The sequence below is a fragment of the Oncorhynchus gorbuscha genome, linkage group LG02 (genome assembly GCF_021184085.1).
Source record: "Oncorhynchus gorbuscha isolate QuinsamMale2020 ecotype Even-year linkage group LG02, OgorEven_v1.0, whole genome shotgun sequence".
In the NCBI taxonomy this organism is placed as follows: domain Eukaryota; kingdom Metazoa; phylum Chordata; class Actinopteri; order Salmoniformes; family Salmonidae; genus Oncorhynchus; species Oncorhynchus gorbuscha.
In genome coordinates, this window is record NC_060174.1 from 18161583 (window position 1) to 18174726 (window position 13144).

A 13144-nucleotide genomic window follows, 5' to 3' on the forward strand; every position below is an offset into this window, starting at 1 on the left:
GGACCATTAAAAACGGTGTGCAAAATAAATATATATTTTTTTATTCTGTAAATATCTACAACACTGGAGATTTCTTTAATAGTAAAAATTGGTATGGACAGCCAGACATAAACGATGTTTGTTTTGCACAATCAAATGAACTGAAAACATGATTCAACTTGGAAGTGTTTAATTGTGCATGATAAATATGTCTATAATAGATGTCAAACTCATTCCACGGAGGGCCGATTGTCTGTGGGTTTTCGCTCCTCCCTTGTACTTGATTGATGAATTAAGGTCACTAATTAGTAAGGAACACCGATTGTCTGGGGCTTAATTGAAAGATAAAACTAAAACCTGTCGACACTTGGCCCTCCATGGAATGAGTTTGACACCACTGGGCTATATGGCTGCATTTACACAGGAAGCCCAATTCTGATATATATATTTGAAATAATTGGTCTTTTGATCAATCAGAACAATGTGTAAATTATGTGGGACCTCTGCTGTACCAACATACTGAGGGCGCGTTCCTCTGCTCAGACGTTGCTGACGACTGTCAGATCTTACAACGCCTGGATAGGTATTTTATTTATCAGCTAAGCACATCATAACAATCTTTTTTTTAATAAATGTATTAACAAATATCAACAAACAAATGAGGATAAGTCATAGCAATCTGGTGCCCGATTGCACAGTCAATGAAGTGACACGGAACCATTCTCAGCCTTCATTCCACAATGATGGGATACAGATTGCCATATTGACCTCTAAGGTTGACTTTTGTTTAGCTTTTTAACTAACCCTTTTCCTAGCCTTAACCTAATTATCCTAACCTGCTACGTAAATGATCCTAACCTACGGCTGCTACGAAAAGTCCATTCTGACATAACCGGTATTCTATCTAGTCAAAACCGGTGTAACTGTCTGCGATCGTCATCTTTGGAGGCGGTTTGATTGCAGGAAGTGACGCAATTAGCAATACATCTATGGGCTTGACATTGCAGCCGACAATGGGCTTGCATCATAAATAACTACTAATTATTATTTGTAAATCATTCACAATTGACCTATGAGACATTACGGTTTGACCCTCTGGAGCACGGCCAGTGCAGCCGACTGCCAGATCTACACATCACCTTATATCATACATAACGACTCATTATTATTTGTAGATAGTAAGAATTTACCCACGACATCACGGTTTTGATGCTCTCGAACCTAGTCTACGAGTATTTTCTCAACATTGTACATAGTGCCGCATTCATGACAACTCGGAACTTTCCGACATGGAATCTTGTTATATAAAGTTCATGCTCCGAGTTTCTCCACTTGTAATTTATCAGAATCAACTAAAAGGAAGCTCTACAAAAAACGTACGCAAATGTTAACTCGGGGATTCCGAGTTTCCGACTTGTCTGGAACGCGGCATAGTAGCTTCTCCACGTCTCACACTGCTGGCCTTGCTGCCACACACTGCCGCCGGTGACTCCGAAGTGGAAGATGGCTGCGGTGGAGCGTCCCCCAGTCAAGGAAGGGGTCCGGATAGCTTTACTCTGTTTCTGTTGGTATACTGTTAGTTCGGGAGGCAACGTAGTTAACAAAATTATTCTAAATGGGTTCCCTTATCCTGTCACAGTTTCGCTTTTTCATATATTCTCAATCGTCGTCTTCCTTCCACCGTTGCTGCGAGCATGGGGAGTCCCCAAAACAGAAATACCAACTAGATACTTCAAATGGTATATTATCCCTTTAGCTTTTGGAAAATACTTCGCATCTGTGTCGGCCCACTTCAGTATATGGAAGGTACCGGTTTCCTACGCACACACTGGTAAGCATTGCAAGAACTCCGAATTGGGCTAGCTAGCGCAGAAGCATTGCTTGGTATTCTAACTAGCAACATGGAATGCTAGCTAGCTGGCGTTACCTTGCTAACATCAACTTCAATGAATTGGTGTCTTGTGCTGGACAATTTAGGCAAGTTTTAAGTGAATTGGCTTCCTTTGCATGGGACTGTATTACCCACATTCCGTTTAACCGAGGAACTTGCGACATACTGGGTTATTTGAATACCTATTTGTTTGGGGGAGGGCCCCACCTAGCCAGTGCCTAAAATTGTAATGTTACTTTTATTATTATTATTTATTTAGGCAAGTCAGTTGAGAACAAATTATTCTTTACAATGACGACCTACACCGGCCAAACCCGGACGACGCTGGGCCAATTGTTCTGCGCCCTATGGGACTCCAATTACGGCCGGATGTGATACAGCCTGGATTCGAACCAGGGTATCTGTAGCACTGAGATGCAGTGCCTTAGACTGCTGCGCCACTACAGTTGTCTCATTCAGTGGCTCATCCAGTAAGGCTGGATCTCCGTTGATCATTAAGTAAATGGTTAAACCTGTGCGTTAACCATTGTTTTTCTGCTCACAATCGGTTTTGTTGTGTTACTCCTTATGATGCATTCTTGTCTGTCATGTATGACGTCCATGGTTATAACTACAGCGTACTAAGCCTAATACCTGCTACAGCGACAGCCTATAGGGGAGTGTGTGACTGCAGTTTGTCACCTCTAAATGAAAGTGTAAAGTATGATTATTCACAATGAGTATTTGAATTGTGCTGTCATTACTATGAGAAAGCAGAACTTCAAGGTACTGTGTCAGGGATTGGCATTGAGGTCTGAACAGCACTAGCCCATCGGGCAAGACAGGAGTATTTCTTGGTTAACCGAAGAGTATGGTCACTTGATTGAAAATGTAGAAGTAGTTTACACACGGAAATGCCATTACTTGTCTTTCACCTAAAAAACTGGGAGGAACCAGAATGATCTGTTTAAGGTACTGAAAATCCTTGCATTAAATTCCACCTGCCCAATTACTGTTTCCTGACTGCTCAGTTCACTTGCCCCCCGATAACACTTAATGTCAATCCCTATGTGTTATGCCCTTTACTTCCTAATTAGTTAGGTACCCAATGTTGCACGTCAGCGCCTATACAGTGTAACTAACTCATTGCTGTCTCACCTCACTAACTGACACGTCAAGCTATGGCGTGATGATACAATATGCAAAGTAACACGTTTGTTGTTATCAGGGGTGTGTCTGTGACGCACAATACACAATGAAACTTAAACTGTAGGTGTGAGGCACAGTTGCATGGGTAACTAAGTCTTTAAACCACTGTATCTCAAGTCATGCTCCTTACCTTTCCAATCAATACCTGTTCCACTCAAGCCAGTGTCCTCAATTCATGCACTGAACAGGATCTTTTTATCCATTTTCCAATCTGACATTCTTTGTTTCTTTTCACCCCACAGTCAAAGCCACAATGCCAATATGGGTTGTGTTGTTATCAAGGATTATCATGAAGGAGAAGCAAACAACAAAAGTGAGTAACTCAGAAAATTGTACATAAAGCTGCTTTGGAATATATTTTGTCCATGCAATGGTGACATGGCACAATATGAGCCTGTATGCAGGTGCATTTACAGAAAATGTACCCCACTTCTTACATCATGTCAACACTGCAGGGGCTTTAGTAGTGTTCCGCAATAACAAAGCTATTTATGTGTCATATGCATTTAGAGGTTGGGCAAATGTGACATGTCACAAAACAAATTAGCAAAACAACTGCATGTGTATGGATGGACATCTTTTTTTCAACTGTACTTTGAGACTCCTCCATGATTAGGAATATCCTGCTGACTTTGGCCTAGTAACATGTTATTTGGATAGTCTGAAGTCCATCTGTAGATGCTCTATCTACTAACCATGACCTTATCCCTAGCCCCAACCTTAACCCTTATTCTAAAAGTACCTTAACCGTAACCTTAGCAAGCAGTTGCTTATCAACAGATCATTTGTTGATATTTTATCAATCTGTATAGCATCTACAGATGGAAAATCTGGACTATCCAAACAAAGTATAACCCTTTCTCTTTTGCACTCCTGTCTTGTGCCTGTCTCAGGTGTACGTATCTCTCATCCCCATCATCGGAGGAGTGCTTCTGGCCACGATGACAGAAATGTCCTTTGATGTATCTGGGTTAGTCAGTGCCCTGGCTGCCACACTCTGCTTCTCTCTGCAAAACATCTTCTCCAAAAAGGTACATCTTACCAGTCTGCACCGTTTCAAAAATACTGTTATTTATGTGTTGTTAGATGATGGATAAAAGTATAGCCGGAGAGCACATTTTGAACTTTGGTAGACATTTAAATTACCTATGTGTTTGGGTAATGGTTGAAGAATAAACTCAAGCTGTTTTATTTAATAGAATACTTTATTGCCATTTGAAGGAATGGATCATTCACACTGTAAAAGCATTCCTTGCAATATTCAAGTGTAGATATAGTAGAGAGCACTCATACTAAACATGAAAACACCCGAAAGGAAAACTCTAGGGTTTCAAGTGTGAAGCCTTGTGAATCTTTTCAATGCATTTGTTCTTTACATACTGTCGATGTGCAGTATGGGTAGTGTCCTATACTATGCTGATGTGGCCTCCCTTCAACCAATATTTGAGGAAAACATATTTCTTCCATTGGACATTATTACTTGGTTAAATGCTGTTTTATGAAAACTGACAAGTGCTAGAATTACTTTTGATATTACTAACCCTGCAGTTATATTATTGTGAAATGATTTGTAGTGTTAAGAGTTTAACAACCATGTCTTGTTGATAACCAACTGTGATTACATTACCTGTCTATCATGTTGTTGATGAAGAAAACCAAAGCATTCAACGAACAAGGAATTTGTGCCCTCTCAATTTATAACAATGTATCTTTGCGTAACCTTGATATATTTCCCTGCCCACTGATTTCCAAGGTAAACGCACAACTGTTTTCTGAAATGGCTGGCCTAAGAAATGACAAAGCTATGAATTAATATTCATTGCTTTTTAGGTGCTGCGGGACACGAGGATCCACCACCTGAGACTTCTCAACATACTGGGCTTCAATGCTGTTTTCTTCATGGTGCCTACATGGGTTCTGGTGGACCTCTCCTCATTTTTGGTTGAGGGGGATTTTGTGAGTTTAAATAATACGTGCTTCAGTTTTGTCAAGTGTATGCGCAGGTTCATGTATGTTACGCGTCAAATAATGTGATCTTTTGTTGTCTGGCTTATGAGCTTATATGATAGTGTTTCATCTACTGGTAGTGTGTGTGTGCCATACATATGATATATTTAACATACACAAGTCCACAGGAATGTCATATACTGGGTACCAGAGGAGGCTGGTGAGAGGAGCTATGGGAGGACAGACTCATTGTAATGGCTGGAAGGGAATATTGGAACGGAGTCAAACATATGTTTGACTCCATTCCATTTATTCCATTCCATTTGTTTAGTCCAGGTGTAACTCTGTTGTTGTTTGTCGCACTGCTTTGCTTTATCTTGGCCAGGTCACAGTTGTAAATGAGAACTTGTTCTCAACTGACCTACCTGGTGAAATAAAAAAAATAAGTAATACTAAATTAACCTCCACACCCCAAAATCTTTCATATCCGGTTGCCTTTTATTCAATTGTCCCATTGAGACCACAACCTGGATACGTTCTCTTTTCCTAGAAAGTCGTGACTAAATCCATTGTTCTCTCCAAATATCCAAGTAATCACTCCCTCTCCCTCCTCTGCATAACCCCTCCAGACGGGCATGTCTGAATGGACAGGCACCTTTCTCCTCCTCCTGGTCAGCGGCTTCTGTAACTTTGCCCAGAATGTCATCGCCTTCAGTGTCCTCAACCTGATCAGCCCGCTGAGCTACGCCGTGGCCAACGCCACCAAGAGGATCATGGTCATCAGTATATCGCTCCTAATGCTACGCAACCCCGTCAGCTCCACCAACATCATGGGCATGATGACGGCAATAGTGGGCGTCTTCCTGTACAACAAGGTGAGTCTCTTTGACATGCTTACATTTACATTTTAGTGATTTAGCAGACGCTGTTATCCAGTCATTACAATCACTGCATTCAACTAAAATGTGTAAAACAACCACTTTCACAATTATTGCAAGTTAAACCTTATAATATTCACTGTTTGCTAAATCAGTGCTAGTAAGAAAAAAGAGAAATGCGAGTGTGAAGGACTCTTGTCCATCTTTCAAAAACGTCTAAAACATAATCTCTTGAAATAGTATAAGACATCTGTAATTTTTTTATCTGAAATTTTCCAACACTTTGGCCACCAACAACTAATTCAAGTTAGTTCATAAAATAGATTAACAATTATATCAAATTCAGCATGCAGGTGTATAATATACAGTTGAAGTCGGAAGTTTACATACACTTATGTTGGAGTCATTAAAACTCGTTTTTCAACCACTACACAAATTTCTTGTTAACAAACTATAGTTACGTCGGTTAGGATATCTACTTTGTGCATAACAAAAGTAATTTTTCCAACAATTGTTTACAGAAATATTATTTCACATATAATTCACTATCACAATTCCAGTGGGTCAGAAGTTTACATACACTAAGTTGACTGCCTTTAAACAGCTTGTAAAATTATGTCATGGCTTTAGAAGCTTCTGATAGGCTAATTGACATAATTTGAGTCAATTGGAGATGTACCTGTGGATGAATTTCAAGGCCTACCTTCAAACTCAGTGACTCTTAGCTTGACCATGGGAAAATCAAAATAAATCATCCAAGACCTCAGAAAAAACATTGTAGACCTCCAAGCCTGGTTCATCCTTGGGAGCAATTTCCATAAGCCTGAAGGTACCACGTTCATCTGTACAAACGACAGTACGCAAGTATAAACACCATGGGACCACGCAGCCATGATACCGCTCAGGAGGAGATGCGTTCTGTCTCCTAGAGATGAATGTACTTTGGTGTGAAAAGTGCAAATCAATCCCAGAACAACAGCAAAGGACCTTGTGAAGATGCTGGAGGAAACGGGTACAAAACTATCAATATCCACAGTAAAATGAGTCCTATATCGACATAACCTGAATGGCCACTCAGCAAGGACAAAACTACTGCTCCAAAACCGGCATAAAAAAAGCCAGACTATGGTTTGCAACTGCACATGGGGACAAAGATCGTACTTTTTGGAGGAATGTCCTCTGGTCTGATGAAACAAAAATAGAACTGTTTGGCCATAATGACCATCGTTACATTTGGAGGAAAAGGGGGAGGCTTGCAAGCCGAAGAACACCATCCCAACCGTGAAGCATGGGGGTGGCAGCAGCATGTTGTGGGGGTGCTTTGCTGCAGGAGGGACTGGTGCACTTCACAAAATAGATGGCATCACGAGGGAGGAAAGTTGTTGCTTCAATATATCCACATCTCAAGACATCAGTCAGGAATTTGGGTCTTCCAAATTGGACAATGACCCCAAGCTTGGAAAATGGCTTAAGGACAACAAAGTCAAGGTATTGGAGTGGCCATAACAAAGCCCGGACTTCAAATCCTATAGAAATTGTGTGGGCTGAACTGAAAAAGCGTATGTGTGCAAAGGAGGCCTGCAAACCTGACTCGGTTACACCAGCTTTGTCAGGAGGAACGGGCCAAAATTCACCCAACTTATTGTAGGAAGCTTGTGAAAGGCTACCTGGAACGTTTTGACCCAAGTTAAAACAATTTAAAGGCAATGCTACCAAATACTAATTGAGTGTGTAAATTTTTGACCCACTGGGAATGCGATGAAAGAAATAAAAGCTGAAATAGATCGCTCTCTCTACTTTTATTGTGACATTTCACATTTCACAAATGAAGTGGTGATCCTAACTGACCTAAGACAGGGAACTTTTACTAGGATTAAATGTCAGTAATTGTGAAACTGACTTTAAATGTATTTGGCTAAGGTGTATGTACTGTCGTGGCCAAAAGTTGAGAATGACACACGTATTAATTTTCACAAAGTCTGCTGCCTCAGTTTGTATGATGGCAATTTGCATATACTCCAGAATGTTGTGAAGAGTGATCAGATGAATTGTGATCAGATGAATTGCAATTCATTGCAAAGTCCCTCGCAAAAAAACTTTTCCACTGCATTTCAGCAGTTTGAGTTTGAATAACAGACTGGAAGCTTCAAAAGGAGGGTGGTGCTTGGAATCATTGTTCTTCCTCTGTCAACCATGGTTACCTGCAAGGAAACACGTGCCATCATCATTGCTTTGCACAAAAAGGGCTTCACAGACAAGGATATTGCTGCCAGTAAGATTGCACCTAAATCAACCATTTATCAGATCATGGAGAACTTCAAGGAGAGCGGTTCAATTGTTGTGAAGAAGGCTTCAGGGTGCCCAAGAAAGTGTATTAAGCGCCAGGACCATCTCTTAAAGTTGATTCAGCTGCGGGATCGGGGCACCACCAGTGCAGAGCTTGCTCAGGAATGGCAGCAAGCAGGTGTGAGTGCATCTGCATGCTCAGTGAGGCAAAGACTTTTGGAGGATGGCCTGGTGTCAAGAAGGGCAGCAAAGAAGCTACTTCTCTCCAGGAAAAACATCAGGGACAGACTGATGTTCTGCAAAAGGTACAGGCATTGGACTGCTGAGGACTGGGGTAAAGTCATTTTCTCTGAATCGCCTTTCCGATTGTTTGGGGCATCCGGAAAAAAATATTGTCCGGAGAAGACGAGGTGAGCGCTACCATCAGTCCCGTGTCATGCCAACAGTAAAGCATCTTGAGACCATTCATGTGTGGGGTTGCCTCTTGGCCAAGGGAGTGGGCTCACTCACAATTTTGCCTAAGAACACAGCCATGAATAAAGAAAGGTACCAACACATCCTCTGAGAGCAACTTCTCCCAACCATCCAGGAAAAGTTTGGTGACGAACAATTCCTTTTCCAGCATGACGGAGCACCTTGTCATAAGGCAAAAGTGATAACTAAGTGGCCTGGGAAACAAAACATTGATATTTTGGGGCCATGGCCAGGAAACTCCCCAGAACTTAATCCCATTGAGAACGTGTGCTCAATCATCAAGAGGCGGGTGGACAAACAAAACCCCACAAATTCTGACAAACTCCAAGCATTGATTATGCAAGAATGGGCTGCCATCAGTCAGGATGTGGCCCAGAAGTGAATTGACAGCATGCCAGGGCAGATTGCAGAAGTCTTGAAAAAGAAGGGTCAATTCTGCAACTGTTGACTCTTTGCATCAACTTCATGTAATTGTCAATAAAAGCCTTTGACACTTATGAAATGCTTGTAATTATACTTCAGTATTCCATAGTATATCTGACAAAAACATCTAAAGACACTGAAGCAGCGAACTTTGTGACACAAATATTAATTTCCATTCTCAAAACTTTTGGCCACGACTGTAGACTTCCAACTTCAACAGTAGCTCCAATGGGAGCCGTAAAGACATTTTCCATTTTTAGAATTTAGCAGACACTCTTATCCAGAGCAACATACATTCATCTTAAGATAGGGAAATGAGACAACCACATATAATAAGAACATATCCTTGCACTTGTCTTTTCCTACTTTGCTGATAACTTCTTTGAGGAACAATGTACTTACTACGACTGTGTTTTTGTGGTTCACTCACCTTGCTATCTTAAGATGAATACACATAGTAAATTGCTCTGGATAAGAGCGTCTGCTAAATGAGTAAAATGTCATGTGACTGACTGCCTCAAGTTTTTTTTATTTTTTACATTGAATAAAAGTATAGACTCAGAGCTAGAAAATGGTATATCATACACTCCAGTTGAAGAACAATAAAAAGAAAAATTAATTCAGCTTTGGAAGTTGTTAAACTTGTAACCCAACTGTAGAAAATGGCCCTTGAATGTTTTGGTACACCTACTCGAGAGCTCTTCTTTGTCTACTCCCGTTCAGTGTCGTTCACACTCTCTTAAGCTTTAGCCCCACACATCTCTTTAAGGATTCACATGTGAGGCCATGTGGTAGACATGGCTCACGCTGTACAGTGCTCACGTGCTCTGAAACCCACCCCCACTCACTGTGGAAAGTTTACATACCACATTTAACTTTGGGAAATCACACAGTAATTTACATCAATGTGGTTTTTTTGTTATCCTTTTATGTGCTACACTAAGCTATTCCCTTCTCTTCACTGCCAACAGGCGAAATATGACGCAAACAAGGAAGCTAAGAAAAAGCTGCTGCCTTCCTCCAAGCAGGACATGATGTCCTTTGACAATTTGGGACTGGACAAGACACAGCCCAATGGTTCAGTGCCTTTCTCCCAAGGTTCAGACATTCAGTATGGTCGAAGCAACGTGTTGACCGACCACTTCCAGTACAGCCGGCAGGCCTACACAATGAACTATGGTGCCTCCAACCACCAGTATGTGGTTTAGGCTGGTGGATTTCTCCATTGGACATATTGTATTTGTTTCCAGCAGAATTCTTAAACCACCTCTAACAAAAAGAAAGGCAAGTGCTGTCGTATTGGTGGAGAGGGAAGTATCAGTCATGAGTTGGCCAGCGTTTTGTCCCAAACATGTTCTCTAACATATTCTCTTCACCTTGTGTTGTATTTATTTTGATATGAACACTTAAAGGGATAGTTAAGTCAAAATAAAAGTTTGTCAGATGTTTTCAGACCCCAAATGTTGTCCACTTCCAACCTTGTCCTTCGTCAACTGTTGCAGATAGTGTCAATATTTCCAGTTAATTTTGGATTGATGCATACCACTGGATCTACAAAACAGATGGCTTGGAACATGGACTCGTTTGACAAATTTAGATTTTGGAGTGAACTATCTGTTTGTTTTTTGTTTGCTTGCTAAGGAAGGGATGTTCTTATTCTTTTTTTCTGTGGGCGTTCACTAACATGGGAATAATTGTTACTGTAGCTACAATAGCTTAGTTCAAAAATAAATAGTTAACAACCATGAAATGTTTACCATGCCCATAATGCCTTGTGAATCAGGCTTGTCCTCAAGGTTACATTGACCCTAATTTTATCACAGAAGGTATGCACATTTTACATAAATGTTTTGCAGAGATTGGCAACATTTGTCCTATACATGTAAAACCGTTTGCCCTTATGACATTTTCTGGTTTGTCTTTAACTAGTGATGGAGGAATGAAAATGTATATAATCGGTTGTAGGTACAGAAAGGTTCCTGGTTTGAATACCCAATCCGAAAAGGGGAAAAATATGTCTGTGTCCTTGAACAAGGCCCTTGTCAGCCATAGTAGTACCTCTGGAGGTTAATGTGAAACGACACATTTCACTGCTCTATCCAGTGTGTGACAAAAACATATATTATTTTAATTCATTTTGTTCCATATTTACATCGGTCATTTAATCAATTCGTATCTGATCGGGTAATAGCTGTGTAATATGTCGGTAAAAGGGTCAGGATTGGCAGACTTACTGGATCAGGCTTAAGTGTCAGTAGACTCTACTTGTTTTGCCTGTTTATCATTTTGTTCTTAATATTCACACTTACAATCATGTTCTGATTAAGGAGTAGTATTTCCCCCTGCATGCGAGTAATTTAGCCTACAGGGAACAATAGCTGTTTTTCAAAGCTGGTGTGACTCACCTGAACTGGTTATTTACTTTGCAAATCAATGAAAGATGTGACAGAGACTAACTAACTTGTGTGACACTAGCAAAATGTTATCCTTGTTGACTATAAAAGGAATATTCTTCTAGTCCAACTTTTTTATTTGAGTTTGCGTGTTTCAATTTGCTACAGCACTTTCAAGCATTTTAAGTGGAGAATTTCTAAGAAACGGCAGGAAAGTTGGATCTAACCTGATTTTATTGCATGTTCAGCGACTGGCCGGCAACAAACTACATGCTGAGATTTTGAAAAAGCATTTTCACTGTTTACCATAAATACAAATAATGTATTTGAATATTCCCCTATGCTATATGATGGATAGTTATGGAAGACTGCACAGAGGATCCATGTGTATTTACACATTTAAGGAACTCTTGTGTGTGAGCTTGTGTGGAATTCTCAGGTAGTTCCAAGCTTCTCATAGTCCATTTAGTGAAACTTCCATATCATTTAGTTCGGCAGGTTTGGTCTGTTTACGTAATGAAATTCATACTGGCGTGGTGATTAGGCTATGGGGATTTGAATACATTTGACTGTCACTTATGCCTGTTCTCTGCATGTCCTCACGAATGAGTTTTGACTTGACTTTGTCCTATCATTGTCTTTTGAATCTTCTTTACAGAGAAAACAATTTGTAGAAATCTGTAATTGGATAACAAATGTTTTATTTGTGGAAGGAATATCAAATGTTGGAGCCACAATTTGGATTCTACTAAATCATTTTTCTGTCACCTTTAACATAAGATGTTATGAAGAACTGTGGTAAGTCAGCTTGGATCCCATCTTATTATTTTGTTACTTATTTTGTATTATTGTATGTCATTCTGTTCAAATGTCTCACGGTCTCTTCTTAAATCTATGGTCGAGTTTGTCACGTCCTTACGCAAGGTGCCAAATGGAAGGCTACCTGGCTCAAAGTGCATCACAAGGATTATTTTTTTTACTCTACATTTTTTGACCCAGTAGCATGGAGTGATGAATTCTGATGTGCATTATGTATATGTTTAATTTAACGTAAAGCCTAATTTATCTATACAGTAAGCTAATGGATAACACTTTGAACATGAGAATTTAGAGAAACTTTGTTAGTTCTGGGACGGTATTTGCTATGAGGTTATTTACTGGAATGTACATTTGGATATGTGGGGTTTGCTTTGTAAAAGTTGTATAAATGCAATTTTTTGTGTGTTTTAAATCATCTTGAAAACCTGAATTTTTACTGAACCAATGTTTATAGATTTTTATTTATGGTGTCTAGGTACAGAAAAGTATACATAAGTGCAACCATGCACAGTGTTGTCTGCTTACGTTTAGTAAATACTATTTTTAAATGTCTAAAAAAATAAATGCATTGTGAAATGAATGTATGATTTAATTTTCTTGATAAAGGTGTGCTGTACATTGAATGTAAACATTTATTTGACTTTGGACAGGTGGGTGCTTACATTGGTAAAGGATGATGGTGAGTCATTACTATTGTTGACAATTCTAATGATGATCATCTGTTCAATGCATTGTTTTCAATTGTTTATTTGGACTAGTATGAATTTAAACTAAACGCTTCGGCTTATCCAATAGCCAACTGTAATTCGTAACATATCACACTAACTGTAATTCGCCTAGTTAAATAAAATAATTTAAAAAACAAA

General features: G+C 39.8%; 1 protein-coding gene across 1 annotated transcript; it reads left to right on the plus strand.

Annotated features, from left to right (window-relative positions):
• The first annotated feature begins 1023 nt into the window (after positions 1-1023).
• Positions 1024-13144, plus strand: slc35e1 (solute carrier family 35 member E1). Its single transcript, XM_046303211.1, has 6 exons — positions 1024-1810; positions 3301-3371; positions 3952-4089; positions 4889-5014; positions 5635-5880; positions 10038-13144. The coding sequence occupies exons 1-6, from the start codon at positions 1483-1485 to the stop codon at positions 10272-10274; spliced, it is 1146 nt and encodes a 381-aa protein (XP_046159167.1). The 5' UTR covers positions 1024-1482; the 3' UTR covers positions 10275-13144.

What these genes read in the sequence shown, in the direction of transcription:
- slc35e1 (XM_046303211.1), top strand. Translation starts at nt 1,483, where the DNA reads ATGGCTGCGGTGGAGCGTCCCCCAGTCAAGGAAGGGGTCCGGATAGCT. An exon ending in AGGAGAAGCAAACAACAAAA is followed by an intron (nt 3,372 to 3,951) that starts GTGAGTAACTCA and finishes TGCCTGTCTCAG; the next exon opens with GTGTACGTATCTCTCATCCC. An exon ending in TTTTGGTTGAGGGGGATTTT is followed by an intron (nt 5,015 to 5,634) that starts GTGAGTTTAAAT and finishes TAACCCCTCCAG; the next exon opens with ACGGGCATGTCTGAATGGAC.